Raw genomic sequence first — 20,071 nt, forward strand, 5'->3', positions numbered from 1 at the left:
AGGACATGCAGCACTGCAAGATAGAGATCCTCATATGTTGCCGGGTTTGTTCAAAGTGCAGGTCTGTGTTATGATTGTGCTACTACTCTTCTTAGAACAGCCCTCCCCACTGAGTGGAGTTAAGGGCCTAGCCCTCCCCACTGAGGGGTTAGGGTTAGGGTTAAGGGCCAAACTTCCTCCTCACTGTGGTCCTTCCACAAGGTTGCCATGAAGGCCATGTTAGTCTCTCTGCCAGAAGAGAATAACATGTAGCTCCTCTGACGGCCTGAAGCTGGTTCAGAAAATGGTTCAGAAGCTGGTTCAGAAGAGACTAACATGTAAACGGCCTGTATCTGGTTCACAGTGGTTGAAGCAGAAAGTCTGTCACGATTCAAAGTCCACAGAATACTTTTTAATTTATTCTCACAATTCAAACAAGTAGGTTTACCTTCACTTCTTAGAATCTCAGTGGTTAGGGTAATATGGTTCAACTCCATATTATGGGATATCATTCGAGAGGTCCCATTTGACATTTATATTTGTATCAAAAGGTTCATAGTTGTTATAGGTAAATCCCCCAAACACTCTTGCAGTAACATTGGGCCACTTAACACCAACAATAGGATGTGAATAGAACGACAAACAAACCATATAAAAAGTACCTCATCGAATGAAAATATGGGAGATTTTTTGTACAGAATCTCACGGCAGTGCGATGTCTAGAAAAGGCAAAGCATTAGGTCTGGTCAGCAGGTGCAATTTCTGGCCTTGATTGCAAAGCAGTGTCTTTAGACACCAAGATATCAGATGTAATCGTCATCCACGGGCTCCCCGGGAGTGTCACAATGATGGAGGAAGAGCACCACCACCCTCTGGAACACCCCGCGCCTGCTCTGCCGCCGCTCAGAGATCTCCTCCCCGATCGTCTCCATGCAGATGTCCGCAGAGAGCTGGCCTTTGCGTCGTGGGGCGTATATGGTGGCTGGGAGGGAGGGAAAGAGAAATTAATGTGGTCACCTTGGTTACCATGGTCATGGGTCTCTTAAAACAACACAGTAATTAATAAAGGAATAACCTTGCTTATGTAACAATAATTACAAAATTATTAAAATGATTAATGATGAGCCATCATTTCTTAGTGAGACAATTGTCTATTTCGCAGTTATGTTGTAAATTCATTTCCATATGTCTAATTCATACTTATAAGTCATAATTTTATAATTGCTTTTACAATACATACAATTCAAGTTTTCTACTCTATTTAAAACCAACAATCCAAACAGGAAACTTCCGCCTTATTTATTGCCATGGTTTTACAAGGTAGTGCATTTCTCACAGATGTACTCACTGGTCTCATCCAATGGGAAGGCTTGAAGTACTCACTGCTCTCATCGTCCTCAAAGTCGTAGCGAGAGTATCCGTTTGAGTCGGCTGTCCTCAGGGTCCGCAGCCAGGGGAAGTCCGTCACCATACAGTATGGGGCGCCGTCCACCACACCTGGGAGAACAAGCACTCACAGCTTCACACTCCCATAGGAACCCCAACATTTGGAATTGAAAAGTGGCATTTCAGTCAGGGAAAAAGCATTTTCATATGCAGATTGAAAACAAGGGCACCCAGGATAAGAAAGAATTTGATTTAAATGTTAAATGTTAAAAAAGGGAGGTTTTGTATTAATATTATCTCAATTGTTTCCATCAATGTTCAAAACAAGAGAAAGCCGTAAAGTGACGGAGACGGTAACGCCAAGACATCCAGTAGAGACCTAATGAAAGTACCATATTTCAATATCGATCTAGATCGATCTACTATGAGGTTGTACTCTTAACAAGTGGCTCATGCCACCAAGCTATGCAGTGTTATTCACATATCCCATTTACTTGGGGGGACATTTTTTATTTGTATTTTTTTTTAGCCGTCAGAGGGAACGATCCTAAGCTATCGAGAGCATCCAGAACACAGACGTCAGTAAATACCCCCCCTTCTCACTGCACACACCCCTCCCGTACACATCAATTTGATCGGAATTATACAGTCTATGTGTGTCTATGTCAGTTCAACCTGTATTACGCTATCCAGACCCCGGCCTATATCCAAATTTTTCTGACAAATGACTGTTGTATCGGCCTACACACAAAGGTGTACGACCAAAATCGGTCTGAGACTATTTTGCTGCGCATTGATTTGGCTTCGCTGTCACTATGCGGTTTAGACATACCTTTCAAAACATTTGTGACACGATCAATGATAACCATTAATAATAACAGGCTGCAACTTGGGTAATATAGTCAAATTCCATATTTTTATTTATAAAAATGCATTTATTGGAATGCTCTTGAATAGCACTAGTACTGCGGTGCAATTTCATTCAAATTTAGTGTTAGCATCAGTAGAGCTGATGAATGAGGAGGTCAATAAAACCGTTCAAATTATCTTGCTTTGTTATAACACACAATACATTTGTTGATTCATTCAAGCCAAGCAAAATCCTCTTACTTTGATAGAAGCGCGACAAGCAAGCCAGCACACCTCAATGATCAACTACTGGGTGGTTTACCTTCCAGGGTGTAGATGTCACGACCCCAGGGGTACCTTGGATTCTTCTTAACGTCCTCCTCAGTCCTCGTAGCCTCCGGAAAAAACTCATACTTGATCAGCTCCCTGGAGGCAGGAAGGGGAGGAGAGAAACACATCAGCATTGTTCCTCTAACCAATGAGCTGCTCTTGTTTGGATGAATGCAGCCAACCCTAGAAAACATAAAGGCAGCTAGAAAATCCCTCTAAAAACCAGCTAATAAGATCCCAAATTTCCAACCACCTAAATATTATTATCATTAAAAATTATTGGAAAAAAAATAGAACAATTAAATGAATCACAAATGTATCAATCACAGCGTCATGATGTAACCTTTGGGGTGGCTTACCAACGTCTATCTAAAGGGTAGTATTAAAAATACCTACATGCCTTCAATCATCATTCAAATTTATAACTAGCATTTCAAATTAAGGAAGAAAATCGATTCTACATTATTTTCCATTCCATCATTATAAAAGACAATAATAATCATGACCATTGAATAAAAGAATGATCAGCACTGAAGGCTGATAAATATTATGTTTGCCATCCAGGATTAATATTTGAGAATACCATAACATAATTCCAGGGGACCATGTTGAGACTCACTGGCTGATGTTTGCTATGGTGTCCATCCAGCTTCGTATTCTGACCTTGTTGCGAATATTTGGAGGGTTGCTGAACTCATGGACTATAGCAATGTGGTAGGGGTAAGGACCCCGGAAAAGCAGACGCTCCAGGGCCAGAGAATCGATCTGAAACAAACCAAAAAGGTAAAAAAAAAGGTTCTGAAATAAGGCAGAATAACGAGGTGGAACAGAAAGGTCAAAACGATAAGAAAAGGGTTCTCAGAACATGATTAAAGTTTAAGTTAAGTTTAAGTTCAATGTGCTGGACAATACCCCTTCTGGGGGAGAAGAGCCACCGTTGGCGATGGGTGAGCCAACAGAGTCAGACCTCCGGTCCTCTTGGGCACGGGGATACACCGTAGACCCGGAGGCTACACTAACCTGCCTCACATCGAGAGCAACAGGAGTGTATAGAGAACGACGAGTCTCTGCTATAGATGGGTTTCATGTTTTGTCTGAAGTGAATTGTGCATACAGTAACGTAATGTACTGTACAAACAGCACCAACTGTCCTCCAAATCTTGTCTTTCTTTAAACCCCCCTTGTCCAAAGTATTACTGCAGTTGTACAGCTCACATATTTCTGTACCTCCACTAACATTCCTCGTCTATCATCTCAAACTGGAACTAACGAGAGGATGGAACGTAAACCAGAGGTGACCAGTCTGCGGAGGGACTCAGGCTGTGGTTATATGGGGGCCAGTAGAACTACAGTTATTTCATAGTATATGATATGGGGGCCTGTCGGACTACAGTTATTTCATTGTATATGATATGGGGGCCTGCCGGACTACAGTTATTTCATAGTATATGATATGGGGGCCTGTAGAACTACAGTTTTTTCAGAGTATATGTTATGAGGGTGATCATGATTCCTACAAGGGCTCAAGGCTAACATCTTCTACTGGGGGCACTAACCTTTCATTGGGCGCATCTCAACTCATTTTGTGGTGCCTCTTTACTATCCGTTATGTTGTATGTTGTAAGTCCTACCCTGAGTTTAGAGCCAAGAGCCCTTCTACGGTGGGGTCATGATTCCCAGAGCCCTCCTACGGGGGGGGGGGGGGGGGGGGGGGGGGGGGGGGGGGGGGGGGGGGGGGGGGGGGGGGGGGGGGGGGGGGGGGGGGGTCATGATACCCAGAGCCCTCCTACGGGGGGGGGGGGGGGGGTTCATTCATGTTACCTAGAGATCTCCTACCGGGGGGGGGGGGGGTCATGATACCCAGAGCCCTCCTACATTGGGGTCATGATACCCAGAGCCCTCCTACAGGGGGGTCATGATACCCAGAGCCCCAGAGCCCTCCTACGGGGGGTCATGATACACAGAGCCCTCCTACGGTGGGGTCATGATACCAAGAGCCCTCCTACGGTACAACAATGATAGAGGTCTGGTTCCTACCTGGTGCATGGGCCGCATGTAGATGATGCGGTTCCTCTCGGGGGGCATCCTCAGGATCTGGTCCAGGACCTGCTCCATGTCCAGCTTCTTGCACTGGGCGTAATCGAACCGGTTCACGATGGGAGCGCTCTCCACCCGCAGGTGTTTCAACACACGACACCGAGTCGCTGGGAGGAGCAGAGCCCCCCCACCACACACACTCAATAAGAAACCAGCATCACACTAATGGCATCATGTATGCTGTGCCTTTAAAAAATAGGTACAACGGGAAGCAGGCTTTGCATGGTCAGACCTGTGTAGGTAGGACCAGTCATAGTGTTTAAAACACACTCACCATGAATGAACATCATCTTGGGACAGTCCTTCAGCAGCAGGTCTGTGATGCCACAGTTGGTCAGCGTGAGGCCCACCAGGTTCTTGCCCTTGAGAGATAAGACCTGGGGGGGGGGGGGGGGGGACCGGAGTGAGCCCTCAAAAGCTCACCGGAGTGAGCCTTTGGGCTGCGTGTGTGTAGGGCCAAGGTTGTTGAGTTTGTTTCAAATTGTACAATGACATACATTTTTCAGCAGTTTATATAAACAATGTACTTTATAGCTTTATAAAGGCAAGTAGAGATTAGAAAAGTATAATATATCTATTAGTATTCTATATCCAGAGTTCACGAAGGGGTGTTATTAAGAGACCAATCAGAGTGGGAGTAAGAGCTGATAGACCAATCAGAGTGGGAGAAAGAACTAATAGACCAATCAGAGTGGGATAAAGAACTAATAGACCAATCAGAGTGGGAGAAAGAGCTGATAGACCAATCAGAGTAGGAGACAAGGCATTTTTACACTGCCCATGTTGATATCGCTGCGTTGTCTCCGTTGTAGAAACAACGCAGCAACACCTCTACCCAAGTCCCGCCCCTGGAACCGCAGAGCCATCTAATCGCATTTATATCAAAATGAAACCGCCAATGTGTGTAGAGTACGGGAGGGTAAATTGGGGTGCGAACTCAGGCCGGTATATTACCATCGGTCAGTGTAAACTCGCGGACCACACCGGGAAAAAGGCAGGCACAAGATGGGCATATGTGGCAGTTAAAAAACTTTTTTTTTTTTTTTAAACAATATTTTGATGATTTTTTCACAACAAAGGACAGACAGCACCAACATTGTCAAACTATAACACAAGAGTAAATAAATGACTTAACATACACGAGTTGCATTCATATACACACAAGTTGTCAAAAGAGAGAGTAAGTAAAAACATTTAATGAGCTGATCAGACCAATCAGAGCTGAGAAGAGTCAACATTCCTTGCGGTAGTAGAGCAACAAAGGCTTTAGGTGCAGTTGTTGGTTCTTTAAAAGGCGATGTACCATCTAGTTAATTAATTGCTGTTCTGCACATCAGTGGAGGCCATCTTGGTTGTTCCTCTGAACAGTTAGTGTAAACCTGCCCCATGTTAGAGAACTGGTTGTGGCTGGTCTGATCTGGGCCAGGTGGGCTAAACAGGTTGGCCTCAAGAAAATGCCAGAACTGAGCTTCCAGATTCCTCTGCTTCCTTGGATGATGGCAACGCAGCGAACAAAGGCAACATGGGAAAGAACCCCCGAGATTAACAATAACCCTGTCCAATCAGGAGGCTGGGTACTGGTTTAGAGGTGTGTGTGTGTGTGTACTGGTTTAGGAGGTGTGTGTGTGTGTGTACTGGTTCAGAGGTGTTTGTGTGTGTGTACTGGTTTAGAGGTGTGTGCGTGTGTACTGGTTTAGAGGTGTGTGTGTGTGTACTGGTTTAGAGGTGTGTGTGTGTGTGTGTACTGGTTTAGATGTGTGTGTGTACTGGTTTAGATGTGTGTGTGTACTGGTTTAGATGTGTGTGTGTACTGGTTTAAAGGTGTGTGTGTACTGGTTTAAAGGTGTGTGTGTACTGGTTTAGAGGTGTGTGTGTGTGTGTGTGTACTGGTTGAGACAGAGGTGTGTGTACTGGTTTAGAGTCGTGGGTACTGGTTTAAAGTCGTGTGTACTGGTTGAGAGGTGTGTGTACTGGTTGAGAGGTGCGTAAACTGGTTGAGAGGTGTGTAAACTGGTTGAGAGGTGTGTGTGTACTGGTCAGGGGCGGTGCAACCATTTAAAACCACGTACCTTATGCCATGCAATGAGTTAACGGGAATCAGTTAGAGTGGACACATTAAATACTTCCAAAAAGTGTACCTATCACAGGCGGAACAACTTTACGAAGAGCCCTGGGGCCCTGGGGCCCTGGGGCCCTGGGGCATGGCTCATCGGCCATATTATCAATTGAGGGTGAACGAGTCTGTTTGCTACGGTTGACGTCTGATGACAATCAAGGAGCAGATATGGTACCCATCATGCATTTGGGTACCATATCATGAATTTATTTGATTAAATACGAAAAGCAAGAACATAGATTAACAAAAAAAGTCACAATGTATTCCTTTACAAGATTATTTTTTTATAAACACGAGCATGTCGACCTCAACATAATCTTTAGAATTGGTAATACCTAGCAGTTCGACTTAACTGCTAGGCACGTAGACTAGCGTGTGCCAGGGCCGATGCCCGTTTGTTAGGAAGCCCTTGGGTTGATTGTGATTGTGCCAGCCTAATATCAATCGGGCCGTTGATAACTTGGTTTTATGGGCCTGTCAGACCAATATATATATATTATTTAAAAGTGTCATGTTAGCCCCGTAGGAGGGCTCTGCCCAAATAGCACGTCGGCTCACCGTGCAAAATGCCCGGTATGGCCGATGGCCAGCAAACCATGGTATTGGTTGAGAGGTGTGTTTACTGGTTTAGAGGTGCGTACTGGTTGAGAGGTGTTTGTACCTGTACATGGTCATCCTCTGTGACAGGGTCTGAGGTGCTGGTCGATTTGTCCGTCATTCGTTTCCTTCGTGTCGGGCGGGGTCGGGCTCTCGATAAGTCTGTAGGTGAAAAGCAATAAGCCTCAAACTTTAAGAATGTATACAGTAAAAAAGTGAAGAAAATGCCAGCCTACCATCAGCCCCTATACATTAAGCAATAGTCATTGCAAAACATTCATACATAATGAAATGTAAGAATAACAATACATTCAAATGTAATCAATGTCTAGGCATAGCTCTCTCAGATCGCCTCCTAACTGCAAACAACCCATTTCAGGTCTTGCTCAGAACCACTCAGTTGTATGATCAAATAAATGTGCAGTGTTTATGTTTGGCAAAAGGGAGATCCTTTACAAGGAAAATTGTGCACGTCAACAAAAATATTTGGGCAAAAAACACTCAATAAACTAGACTAGAAAAGCCCACAAACCTGCTTCAGCAACGAGCGGCACCAGGGACATGCGGCTGCGCGATCGTGTTAGCGGTCGTCTGGGGACAAACATGTCCTCCAACCTGTCCCCTGGTTGGTCAGATCCCCCTAGAGACTCAGAGTGGAGCGTCTGGCCCCCAGGTCTGTTGGTCGTTCCTCTTGATGCTCCGCCGGTAGGCTGAGCTCCAGGCCCCGCCCCTCCACTGCGCCCCGCCCCCTGCTCCGCCCCCGGGCCCCCTGCCCCCTCATGCTCCGGCCCGTTGGTCGTTCCTCTGCCAACGGCTCCGGCCTGAGCCCGGTTGGTCCGGTCAGCGTCCCTCCCCGTTTCCGGACCGCTCTCCCCCCCCCGGGGTCTGCCCCCTGCAGCCCCCGGCCTCGCTCCGCGTCCACCCGTCCCTCCGTGTCCCGTTCCGGGGTCAGCGGAAGGTCGGGGGGGCGTGCTACCGTCCCCGCCCCCCCCGGCCGCAGGGCCCTGCTTGGCGACGCCAGCGAGGCCGTGGTTACCGCTCTCGGTGGCCGCCTTCATGTCAGCCTTGATCTGCTCGCTGGTCACCTGGCAGCTCTTCTCACAACAGCCCTCACCGGGCAGGGGGGGGGACTTCACCGTGGGGGGGGGCTTCACCGTGGAGGGGGCCGCCGTGCTTCCCGCCCGCCGGAGGGGGGTCTTTCCTTTACCTGCAGACAACAAACCTAATTAGGACATTGAAGAGATTATCACCGTATGCTATAACCAGTGCTTAATTTGAGGGGGAGCAAGGGGGAGCGCGCTCCGGAAGCTCTGACGTGCGCTCCGGAAGCTCTGACGTGCGCTCCGCCAGCTCCGCCACGAGCAGTATAAAAAAAAAATGCGCTGCGTAGCGGTAATCAATGAAGTACGACATAACATTGCGTGGGGAATAGGCACTTTGGCGCCCCGTGTTGCAGGCGCACACCCGTGTATAGATGGAATGAAACCGTCACTGAAGTCCGTAGGTTGACGATACAAACACCCCCCCCCCCCCCCCCCCCCCCCCCCCGTCAAACAATCGCTACGGACCCCCCCCCCCCCCCCCGTCAACAATCGCCCCCCCCCCCGTCCTCAGCGCTCCGGGAGCTCCCACTGGACAAATTAAGCACTGGCTATAACCAAAACAACATGTCCATGGCAACACTGTTGAAACAGCATTTCAGGGTGCATTGTGATCGAGATGATAAATGATGGACAACAGTCATTAATCCGTTACATTAAAATTATTCTAAGGACACAATTATCCCAATTATGTCTCAATTCCCAAATTCTATGCACCAAATCCTTTATTGCACAATATTGATGAGAACTTTGGATCAGATATTAAAGACAATGAAGAAGCCAGATAAAATAAACATGCCCTTATTATTATTATTTTTTTAATTCATTCTCAATAATGAAAAATAAATTTTAAAAAATGCATTAGCTAATTAGCTCCATGTGATGACTGATTAGTCTTGAGCAATGAGACTCTGTATTGATTTTTATTTTTATTGAAGCATTAACACATTAGCCATGTCTTAAAATAGTTTGTTTTCATTCAAACTGTGCGAGGTCTCATGACACATCAGTGTTTTCACATTGTGCCTCCGTTGTCCCCAAACAGACCAGACTCACTGCTGGGAACGCTGCTGCAAGCAGGACCGACGGCTGGACAGGAGGCCGTCTGCTGGGGCCCGGGGCCAGCCGTCTGCCTCAAGGTCAGGCCTTCCTCCTCTTCACTGTCAGAGTCAGAGTTGGTGGGAGGCTTGCTGCCTGAGGTACATGTTGGCCTACTCTGCTGGACTAAACCACTCGGACCTGGGGATGGGAAGAAGATATGAAATACGTACAAAGTTAAGGTTGAACCAATTAGCAGTTGAGCAGAGTCACATATCTCTCTCTCTCACACACACACACACACACACACACACACACACACACACACACACACACACACACACACACACACACACACACACACACACACACACACACACACACACACACACACAGGAATAGGATAATCAGGTCAGTCCCATCCTATCCCTGAAACGTCCTTTCTTTCCAAATTCTGGTTTACGGGTTCTGGCGGGCCAGACTCAGAGAGGTTCTGTCAAAAATACCAATGTACTGTAATCCCTTGGACCCGAGGGATTGGTGGATAAATCTGGCATCTCTAGCAGTCTTCAAAGGTTTTTACCTCATGCATAAGAGTAGGGATAGAGCTACTAGGGTTAGAGCTACTAGGGTCAGCGCTACTAGGGTTAGAACTACTAGGGTGAGAGTTACTAGGGTTAGAGTTACTAGGGTTAGAGCTACTGGGGTTGGAGTTACTGGGGTTGGAGTTACTGGGGTTAGAGTTACTGGGGTTAGAGTTACTGGGGTTAGAGTTACTGGGGTTAGAGTTACTGGGGTTAGAGCTACTGGGGTTAGAGCTACTGGGGTTAGAGCTACTGGGGTTAGAGCTACTGGGGTTAGAGCTACTGGGGTAAGAGCTACTGGGGTTAGAGCTACTGGGGTTAGAGCTACTGGGGTTAGAGTTACTAGGCTCATAGCAGGGAGTAGTGTTAATGAACAGCGGCGGTTTCACCCCTGGCCTGTTCCATTTTGATCATGACCTTTTATTTTTATGAGCCAAGGTCTGAATCTCAGATATACGAGTTGGATCCGTGGGGTGCAGGCAGGTCTGTAGTGGGACTCAGGGTCATCCCTCGATGCTCATGATGCAGACTGGCTCGCCTAATGGGGGGGGGGGGGGGGGGGTTGCTTTACTATGTACCACTGAACAATAAAACCCTGCACGCCCACAGCCACGTCCTGCCTCCAAACCAACAAATGCAAACGGACACAACTGTAAAATCAACTACTTACCAATTCTAGTTTCTGAAAAAATAACTTAAAATCACAAGTGGACTCTGAGACCTACATGTTATAGCATATCTTTTCCTATATTTCTCCATATGTTGCAATTATAACATTTGTCCTATAATTCCCTGCAATATAAAAACTTGCTCCTAGAAACTGCTTCCTATCCTTTGTTGCACTCATAACATTGTGCAATGTGCACACCTCTCTGCCACCTCCTAGCCTGTCACATCAGCATCACTGTGCTGACTCAGTTCTGTGGCTACATACATGCTACCTCCATACAACATTTGGATAGGTAAGCTAGCAACTTTTCGCTACCAAGTTGCTTTGGATAAAACCGCCTGCTTAATGCCCTAAATGTAAATGTACCCCCATTTATTTGTTATAGCACGATGGCCAAGCTGGACAGCTAGTGATAAAATAAAAATTGGGAAAAGCTTTTATTTGAAATGTGACGTAATCATGAAGCCCTTTGGCCACTGATGCTCAACTCCTAGCTCCCTGCATTAACTCCTTTAACCTGCAGCGTCTTTACTCAAGGAATCCGAATATATCTGTTATTTTAGAGCTATTATTGTTATTGTTATTTCGCTGCATCCTCCTTCAGTGCTTTTTCCTTCTTAAATCTTGCCTTCTCGGCCCAACTTTTCTCCTTCTGCTGTCCTTCACTTCCAACACAATCTGTAAACCATTCCCAGGATACGGGTTAGTGCACCCTCTCTACCAGCCTGAACCAGAGTGGTCATCAGCTCCCCGATCCCACTCTGCCACTGGGAGAGATCCTCCTGCCTCCCCGATCCCACTCTGCCACTGGGGGAGCTCTGGGGAGATGAATCCTCCCGCCTCCCCGATACCACTCTGCCACTGGGGGGGCTAGGGGAGATGGAGCACTATCTAAGGTCAAGTCAAGTCAAGTCAAGTTTATTTATATAGCACATTTTAAAACAACAGTAGTTGACCAAAGTGCTGTACACAAATACAATATAAAAAACAAAACAAAGAACAAGAAGGCTTAATATTACATATTAGCAACAACAATGAATAAGATAAAATAGAATCTTAATCTGTATTAAAAGCCAATGTAAAAAAGTGAGTCTTTAGTTGCGTTTTGAACTGGTCTATAGACTGGGCAGATCTCAGACTCAGGGGGAGACTGTTCCAAAGATTAGGAGCGGCCACAGCGAAGGCTCTGTCGCCTTTTGTTTTTTGTCTGCACCTGGGTACATCCAGCAGCATCTGCTGAGCTGATCGAATTTCTCTAGATGGAGCACGGATGCAGACCAGAGCCCTGTTTCAGGTAGCTGGTTTTGAGGCAACCCCGAGTTTGTTCGCTCTGAGTTAGTGGAAACTCTGGGTTTTCCGTTTCAGGTAGCAGGTTCAGCGCAACCGAGAGTTAGTTGCTGCGGCAACATACGCCGTGGACCTAACCTGCTCGGGAGGTGGTTAGACCTACTCTGAGTTTGTTGTCTATAAGGCTGAAGGCAGCTCTCCGACAGAAGGAAGTGTTAGAAATGGCATGTCCTTTTTTTTTTTTACCTTTTCTACGAGAGCCTGTGGACGTAGAGGCTGCGATCCTCAGAAGGAATCTCCGTGAGGAACGATTATTAAGACCCCGGTTGGATATACTTTATTTTCCTGATAATTTTCTTCACGAGCGCTATCGTTCGGCGCAATCTATCATTTATTTAGACCACCTTCTCAGCCCCCATGTTAACTGTCAAACGCACCGGGGGCATGCTTTAAGTTTATTTTTTTATTTTTTAGCGCAATTAACGCATGTGCAGAATGATCCGCGCCGTGCATCCCAACCGCTCTGTACTACAGTCACTTCAACGTTGTGGCTTTCCCATGATCAGAGTAGCTGACTAACCACGGACCTATAACTGCTGCAAGTCAAGAAACTCATTTTAAGAATGCAAGGCAGAAAAGACCCTGGTGCTGCTTTTAACCAGATGCTGTTCTTCTCTACATGCACATGCTCAGCATAATCGTCTGCATTGTTCACTGAATTAAAACCCGTTGAGTAAACTGTTCAACAAAATAACTTGTCCCACCACGGCCCGTGTTCTAATAAAGACAATCTACTTATTATGAGGATTTTTTTATTTCCTGAAAGCACAAAAAAAAAAAGTCATTTATATTGGGTATGTTTTTAGAGCAGGGAACAGTATCCCCGTTTGCACCTCACCCACTAATAACTTATGTTCCAAAATTTGGATCTCCAAAGCATCCTTTTGCATCTTTTGAATTGTTACAATTGCATGGAGGTTGGTGAGGGCATCTGGTTCAAGTAGGGCGCTATCAGTAACTGGAAGAAGATGATTAGACAGTGCAATTATTGAGCCAGAATATTGCCCCATCTAATTTGCAACGCGCTGGGTTGCGTGTACATATTTAATTATTTTGAATAACCAACCCCTTATACTGTAAAGGCACTTCTATCCTGGGGGGTGGGGGGGATCAGAGGAGCTCCCCCCAGGGATGCCCTCAGCCACAGGACGCATACTCTGTTGGCTGAGGGCCATCTCCTCAGCCTCTGTGAGGGCTGCAGGTGGTGGACCCCCTCCAGTCTGCCGGGTCTCTGCATTTTTTCGATTTGCTAACATGGAGGAAAATGTTACCCTAATATTCAGTAAGCGCTATTTTGAAGACAGATATATATTTATAATGCATTTTGCCTAGGTGTAGCCTTCTAATATATCTAAATCCTATTAAATATTGGCAGTGTTGGGGTGGCTGGGTAATTGAACATAGCTGTTCAATTAGGTAGAGCAGGCAAAACAGCACAATTGATTTGATTTCAATTAAACATTAGTTTACCTGTTTAAACTATATTTTTGTACTTCATTTGCTGCCAAGTCCTCGTGGGGCAACTCGGGGTTGCGTAAGTTGACACACACACACACACACACACACACACACACACACACACACACACACACACACACACACACACACACACACACACACACACACACACACACACACACACACACAATTTACATATTGAATAAGTGGAAGATATTAAACTTTCCTCTTGTTTTATTTTATTTTACTAATTTATTTGACTCACGCATTGACTTGTTCAGCTATTTCCTGCCAAGCTCTCTCTCGCGCTCTCGCTGCCGCGGCGGTATTGCTTTTTTTTGTTAAAATGGGTAACTGCTCGGCATACACGTTCATTGGAATTTCCAATTCCGTGGGGGAAAAGTAAGTGGATCTACGCTTTTGGTCCATGTTTGATCATGTTATCAGAGATCCATTGATGATGGCTCTTCATAGTCAACAGGCACGCCCCCAACCCAGAGTGAACATACTCAGAGTTGATTAACCCAACGCTGATCACCTGTTCTGAAACCGAAAACCCAGAGTTGCTTTTCAACCCTGAACTCTGAGTCAACCAACTCAGAGCGCAGGATTAAACTCAGAGTATGTTAAACCAGCTACCTGAAACAGGCCTCAGCTCTGACATATATTTAGGTGCCAGCCCATGTAGAGATTTAAAAGTAAACAACAGAATTTTGAATTTAATTCTAAAAACCACAGGAAGCCAGTGGAGAGAGGCCAGGACAGGGGTAATGTGGTCATATCGCCTTTTTCCAGTGAGGAGACGTGCAGCAGCATTTTGGACCAGTTGCAGGCGACGGAGCCGACATTGGTCCACACCAAAGTACAGAGAATTACAGTAGTCTAGACGGGACATTATGAACAGGTGAATGACTCTTTCAAAGTCCTTTGGTGGGAGATACAGCTTTACTTTCGCTAGGAGTCGCAGCTGGAAGAAGCTCGTCTTCACGACTGAGCTTATTTGCTTGTTAAATTTAAAACCATTGTCGAAAATAACTCAGAGGTTTCTGACAGAAGGGCGGCTGTAGGAGGCAAGGGGACCAAGAACACTGTCGATGTCATCCAGCAGTTCGGATTTGCCAAAAACAATTATTTCGGTTTTATTATTGTTTAGTGATAGGAAGTTAAGTTCCAACCAGGTTTTCACATCTTTCAGACAGTTTGACAATGCATTTGTTGATTCTTTGTTTGATTTTAACGGCAGGTATATTTGTAGATCATCTGCGAAGCAGTGGAACAAATGTTGTATTTTTTAAAAATGGAACCTAGGGGCAGCAGATATAGCGCAAAAAGAATTGGAGATAAAATAGAGCCTTGGGGGACCCCACAGACTAGTGGGGCTGCAGCTGAGGAGTACTGACCTAGATGAACAGAGAAGGTTCTCTTTGACAGATATGACATTTTAGGACATTTCCAGTAATACCAACACAGAGTTCCAGGCGGGATAAAAGAATCTGGTGGTCGACTGAATCTGGTGGTCGCAGCAGAGCTCCCAGAGTCAACAGTTAAAAGAAGATCATTAAATATTTTTAAAAGTGCAGTTTCTGTGCTGTGGCGTGATTTAAAACCAGACTGAAACTTTTCTGTTATGTCATTAAGATCCAGGTGTACCTGCAGTTGTTCTAAAACCACTTTTTCTAACACTTTAGAGAGGAAGGGAAGCTTAGAGATAGGCCTAAAGCTGGAGAGAACAGAGGGGTCGAGGTTGTGTTTTTTTATAATTGGCTGGACTATAGCATGTTTAAAAACAGATGGAACACAGCCTGAGGAAAGGCAGGTATTTATTAACGTTAAAATGTATGGGCCAACAGTGTTAGACACGTCTTTCAGTAATCTGGCAGGAATACTAGCGGATATTGTGAAGGTCTCAATTTTGTAACCAACTGCGATAGCTCAGAGAGCGACAGTGGGTAGAACTGCTCGAAGACAGTAGGGCATACAGGAGATGCCGCTGGATCTACGGTGGACAGAGGAGGTGAAGATTTGATTGCAGAGATTTTATCGATAAAGAACGCAAGAAATTGTTCACATAAAGGGAGTGATGGCACAACAGCAGGAGAGTTGCAGGGATTAATGAGATTTTTTAGAGTGGCAAAAAGAACCTGGGGCCTATGGCTGTTTTTGGACACAAGGTTGGATATGAATTGGGTTTTCGCAGATTTAACGGCTTTCTGGTATTTTGCTAAACTTTCTCTTAAAATCCCAAGGGAGACATAGAGTTTGTCCCTCTTCCATTTTCTCTCGGCACGCCTACATGTGCGTCTGTGAGTACGAGTGTAGTCATTGAGCCACGGCTCAGTGACAGGTTTGGGGCGCAATCAAGTCCAGAATATTAGAGCAGGTAGAATTAAAAGAACTGAGTATCTCCTCCGCAGATATATTTTCTAAGTCACTTGTGGGAGGCATAGAGTCAATAAAAGCGACGGAAAACTGTGACACGGTCAACGGATTCAGCGCGCGCAGGCGGCGCGCCGGGGCGCGCGTTGAAGCCTGAGCACCAGGCAGAGTCAGAGTGAACATCACCGGTAAATGGTCTGAAATCGGCACATCACAAATTTCACCAATACACACATTTAAGCCGTGGGACAGAACATGGTCTAGTGTATGACCCTTTTCATGCGTCGGGGCAGTAACGGACTGTTTGAGGTTAAAAGAGTCAATGAGATTCAAGAAGTCTTTAACTAAGGGCCGGGAGTCGCAACACACATGGATATTAAAATCGCCTATGATTAATAAGCGATCTGTGTTCAAGACAATTCCCGCCACAAAGTCATAGAAATCCTGGATAAAATCCTTATTAAACTTCGGGGGACGGTAGATCACAGCACATAGAACAGGAGGTTGAACATGTATCTCGAAGAGTTGCAGTTCAAAGCTAGAGAAGCTGTTTGACGGAGTTTGGCGGCAGCGGAAGCTGGATTTAAAAACTGACGCCAAGGTCACTTCCTGTAAGGCTATAGCCCCCACATTGGTAGAGCTACAGGTCATTTAGGCCCTCTCTACATAGAGAGCCCAGGTCTCTAGCTGACTGCCCAGGGTCCTTGACCCCTAGATACATCCCTTCCTGTCGGATCACTTGTAGACCTTAATGGGCTGAAGCGCTCTGGGCGGTGGATCAACATGCACATGTTCCAGCAAATCCATGTTCCAAAGTCTTATTTTTTTTTCTTGAATTGTTACCCTTCATTATAGTGACATAGACAGGAAGGTGTGAGGGGTAGACGGCAGGACATGCAGCAAAGGACCATGGCAGGAATCAAACTTCCATCGCTGCGAACAGGACTGTGCCTTAATTGTACGTGCTCTTAAAAACAAAAAGGCTTCTTAATCCATTATTTTCAGGGGTGGGACGGACAAATGCAGACTGGATTTCATTTTTAAGAGACTTATTATTATTACCTACACCCATGCCAAGATCTATCTATGTAACCCATCATAATTCAATTGATGTATAGGTCAAGCAGTTGGTAAAGGCTCACTGGTGATGGATGGGTTCTGACGTCCACAGAGTCAGATCGTTTTGCTTCTACTGGCAAGTAGACGCAATCAAATACTACTAAATACTAACAAGTGAAGTTGCTTTACTTCTAGCCTACATGTGAATGACGCAACAAATTTAGGATCTATTCAAGCAGGCATTGTTGACTGATATATTTTTGTTTCATTTTATAGACTACTTATTGTTAGTCGCTTGCGACCAAAGGATCAACTTATTGCTAAAACATGAGTAAAATGCATTCATGTGCTACAATGACCACAACTGTCCAATACAAAAGTCCAATGAAAGACGGCCCCGTTTACACGAGGACACTTGCGGGTAAAAACGACAAAATATTTTATCGGAAGTGACAATCTGAAACCACCCTTCAGAGTGGAAAACTTGAATACGCTCCGCCGTAGCGTTTCCGTCTACACTGCCAAGACGCAAAACTCTGCTCAGATCTGCTCACTTCGCGTACACGTTTACGTCACAAACATGCCCCAGTACAGGGAAATAAACAAACGTGTTGGATTATTTCCATGCGTCGGACCGTCAAACTGCTCTGGCAGCTCTAATAAACTTACAGGAGTCTTTCCACGAAATGTACGGGATATGTACAGATAATATTATTGAACAGAGAAGGATCTGTAATTATGTTTTGGTTTTCACGGCGCAGATAAGAGAAGTAGGAAGATTCTACGCATTCGCTCAGACATGGCGTTGTTGTGTGAGTGTATCACAGCAGCACCTAGCCGCCTGACATGCATACCCAATCGAATTCCACACACTTTTGCGTCAACGTATGCACGCAGATTTCCTCCCGCCTTAATGCATAGAAAGCTCAAACTAAAATGTAGCCAAGCTCATGCATTGTACTCAATACTAAAAAACAAAGTTGAACTCAAAGTGTGTATTTTTTTTCTCTATTTGTCCAATGCCTGTCAGAAGCATGTTTAGTGCAAACTCTTGCAGCAGTGCAGTACGATGTAGCATCTACTGGCATCTTAGTGTCACTACAACATAAAAAAGTCAAAGAGTTTGGTTCCAACAAGTCCCATTTCAAGATCAGTCCGTTTCATCTTGCCTCCCAACAGTCTGTGGTTGCTGCATGAATGATACAACAATGAAAGCTTCAACTCTTCAATGCGTACCACATACGGCCCCCTCTGGTCACATGACAAACTCCTACTTTATGTACAGGGACAAGGTTGTCCATCACAGTCGTTTGTTAAAGACAAACGGTTTGCTTCTATCTGGATGATATCTAAGGTCTGGAGGATCAGGAAATCTCAGGTCTCATTATTGCCCGATGACCCCGGGCGCCATACCTGCTTGCTCCTCGTCAATAGGGCTAGCTGCTGCTGGTACTTCTGTGAGGTCACCTGCTTTGGTGTGTCCTGAAGAAATATTCAAGTCCTCCATTGGCACCTCCTCCTCCCCGCCCAGCTCCATGTGGGGCCCCACCTCCACACGCTCCTCCATCACCTCTCCTCCCTCCTCCGCCTCCACACGCTCCTCCATCACCTCTCCTCCCTCCTCCCCGTCCACCAAACCATTCACCTCCAGCCCCTCTGTGGACAAGACATCTTACACTTTAATTCATAGACGAAGAACCTTCAGACGGGCTCCTCTCGTCTGTTGCTTTAGGAGAACATTCCACCGTTCTACAATCTGACAATAGAAAGGCAGTGAACGTCTTTAGAGTCTATGGAGAGATGTTAAGCCAGGCCTGATAACGGCTGTGCAACAGTCGTGTAACGTATGTGTTACGGTCGTGTAATGGTCATGTAACGGTCGTGTCACGGTCATGTAACGGCTGTGTAACGGTTGTGTATCTGACGGGTCTTGAGTGTGCGCCTTGCCGTTGTGCTGGTGTGGGCGTGGCGCTCGTTGGTTGTAGATGTTGTTGTTGGCGGCAGGTGGAGGAGCAGGAGGAAGGTGGCCATCATTGTTGTCGTCGTTGTTGTTGTTGTGATGATTGTTGTTGTTGTCATTGTTGGAGTTCTGATTGCTGACGAGAGCTGAAGAAACACCAATACCAGTTCCTGCACTCAGGCCCACCCTGGCACAACCCTAACACACACACACACACACACACACACACACACACACACACACACACACACACACACACACACACACACACACACACACACACACACACAAAACATGAATTATCATCATATAACCAAACATGTGATAAGAAAAAAAGTAAATCATTGATGTCGACATATAACAATCCCCACTCGGGCTGTTATTGTTATCTGATCACAACCGTGTCTCCGCACAAAACGTGGGCTCATCTTTAAAGCAAAACAAATGTGCGGAGTCCAGGGCCCCGTTTCCCGATAGCGATGGATCCACGCTCATACGATCATTCTCACGATGGATCGCAAGATCCATCGTAAATTTCTTTGGAGCGTTTCCCGAAACTCCTCTTAAAGCTCCCATGACATGCTATTTTATGTATTCTTTAATATAGGTATTAGTGGGCAACTAACACAGTATTCAAAGACGTTCCCGAAATTCAGCCGTGGTGTAGAGTTACAGCCACTCCGAGCCAGTCGCACATTGAGCTTCCCCCAAATGCGCTGTTTCGGGGGGCGTGTCAAGGAGGAGGGTGGGGGTGTGGCCCTGAGCAGCTTACAGCCACAGTACCATGCGCTCTGTTTACAGTGGATGTATCGCAAGGGCGAGGCACACACAGCCTTTAGCCGTGTTCTGTAAATATTCTAGAACACACGGGAGTCCTGGAGCTCTATATCTAAATATTATCATATAGCCTACACAGATATCTATATCATATAATATATATTATCACGGCCAAAAGCTGTGTAAGCCGATATTATGAATCTCAAACGACCGCGTTGGGTTCTCCGACGTTCCTGGTTCTTCAACGTCCACATCAATGTGAATACACACACTGTAACGCAAGTGTTTCTTGTCGGTTCTTTGACGTGTCTTGTATTTCCACAATGAGACTGTCGTGGGGGTTATCTG

At 45.7% G+C, this 20,071-nt stretch overlaps 1 protein-coding gene across 6 annotated transcripts in view; it reads right to left on the reverse strand.

Annotated features, from left to right (window-relative positions):
* Positions 1-369: 369 nt before the first annotated feature.
* Positions 370-20,071, reverse strand: part of fbxo38 (F-box protein 38) — a 29,981-nt gene continuing 10,279 nt past the window's right edge. For 5 of the 6 annotated variants that reach the window (XM_030368528.1, XM_030368526.1, XM_030368527.1 and 2 more), the window contains 11 exons: positions 18,934-19,144; positions 18,400-18,642; positions 9,511-9,693; positions 7,887-8,561; positions 7,419-7,516; positions 4,916-5,018; positions 4,582-4,748; positions 3,164-3,309; positions 2,537-2,640; positions 1,363-1,476; positions 370-961 (listed from right to left, as the gene is read on the reverse strand). In XM_030368528.1, coding sequence (XP_030224388.1) covers positions 783-961; positions 1,363-1,476; positions 2,537-2,640; positions 3,164-3,309; positions 4,582-4,748; positions 4,916-5,018; positions 7,419-7,516; positions 7,887-8,561; positions 9,511-9,693; positions 18,400-18,642; positions 18,934-19,144 — 2,223 coding nt within the window. In that variant the 3' untranslated portion in view covers positions 370-782. The remainder of the gene's footprint in view (positions 962-1,362; positions 1,477-2,536; positions 2,641-3,163; positions 3,310-4,581; positions 4,749-4,915; positions 5,019-7,418; positions 7,517-7,886; positions 8,562-9,510; positions 9,694-18,399; positions 18,643-18,933; positions 19,145-20,071) is intronic. The other variant, XM_030368532.1, reaches the window with a different exon arrangement.

Source organism: Gadus morhua, chromosome 10 (genome assembly GCF_902167405.1).
Source record: "Gadus morhua chromosome 10, gadMor3.0, whole genome shotgun sequence".
In the NCBI taxonomy this organism is placed as follows: Eukaryota; Metazoa; Chordata; class Actinopteri; order Gadiformes; family Gadidae; genus Gadus; species Gadus morhua.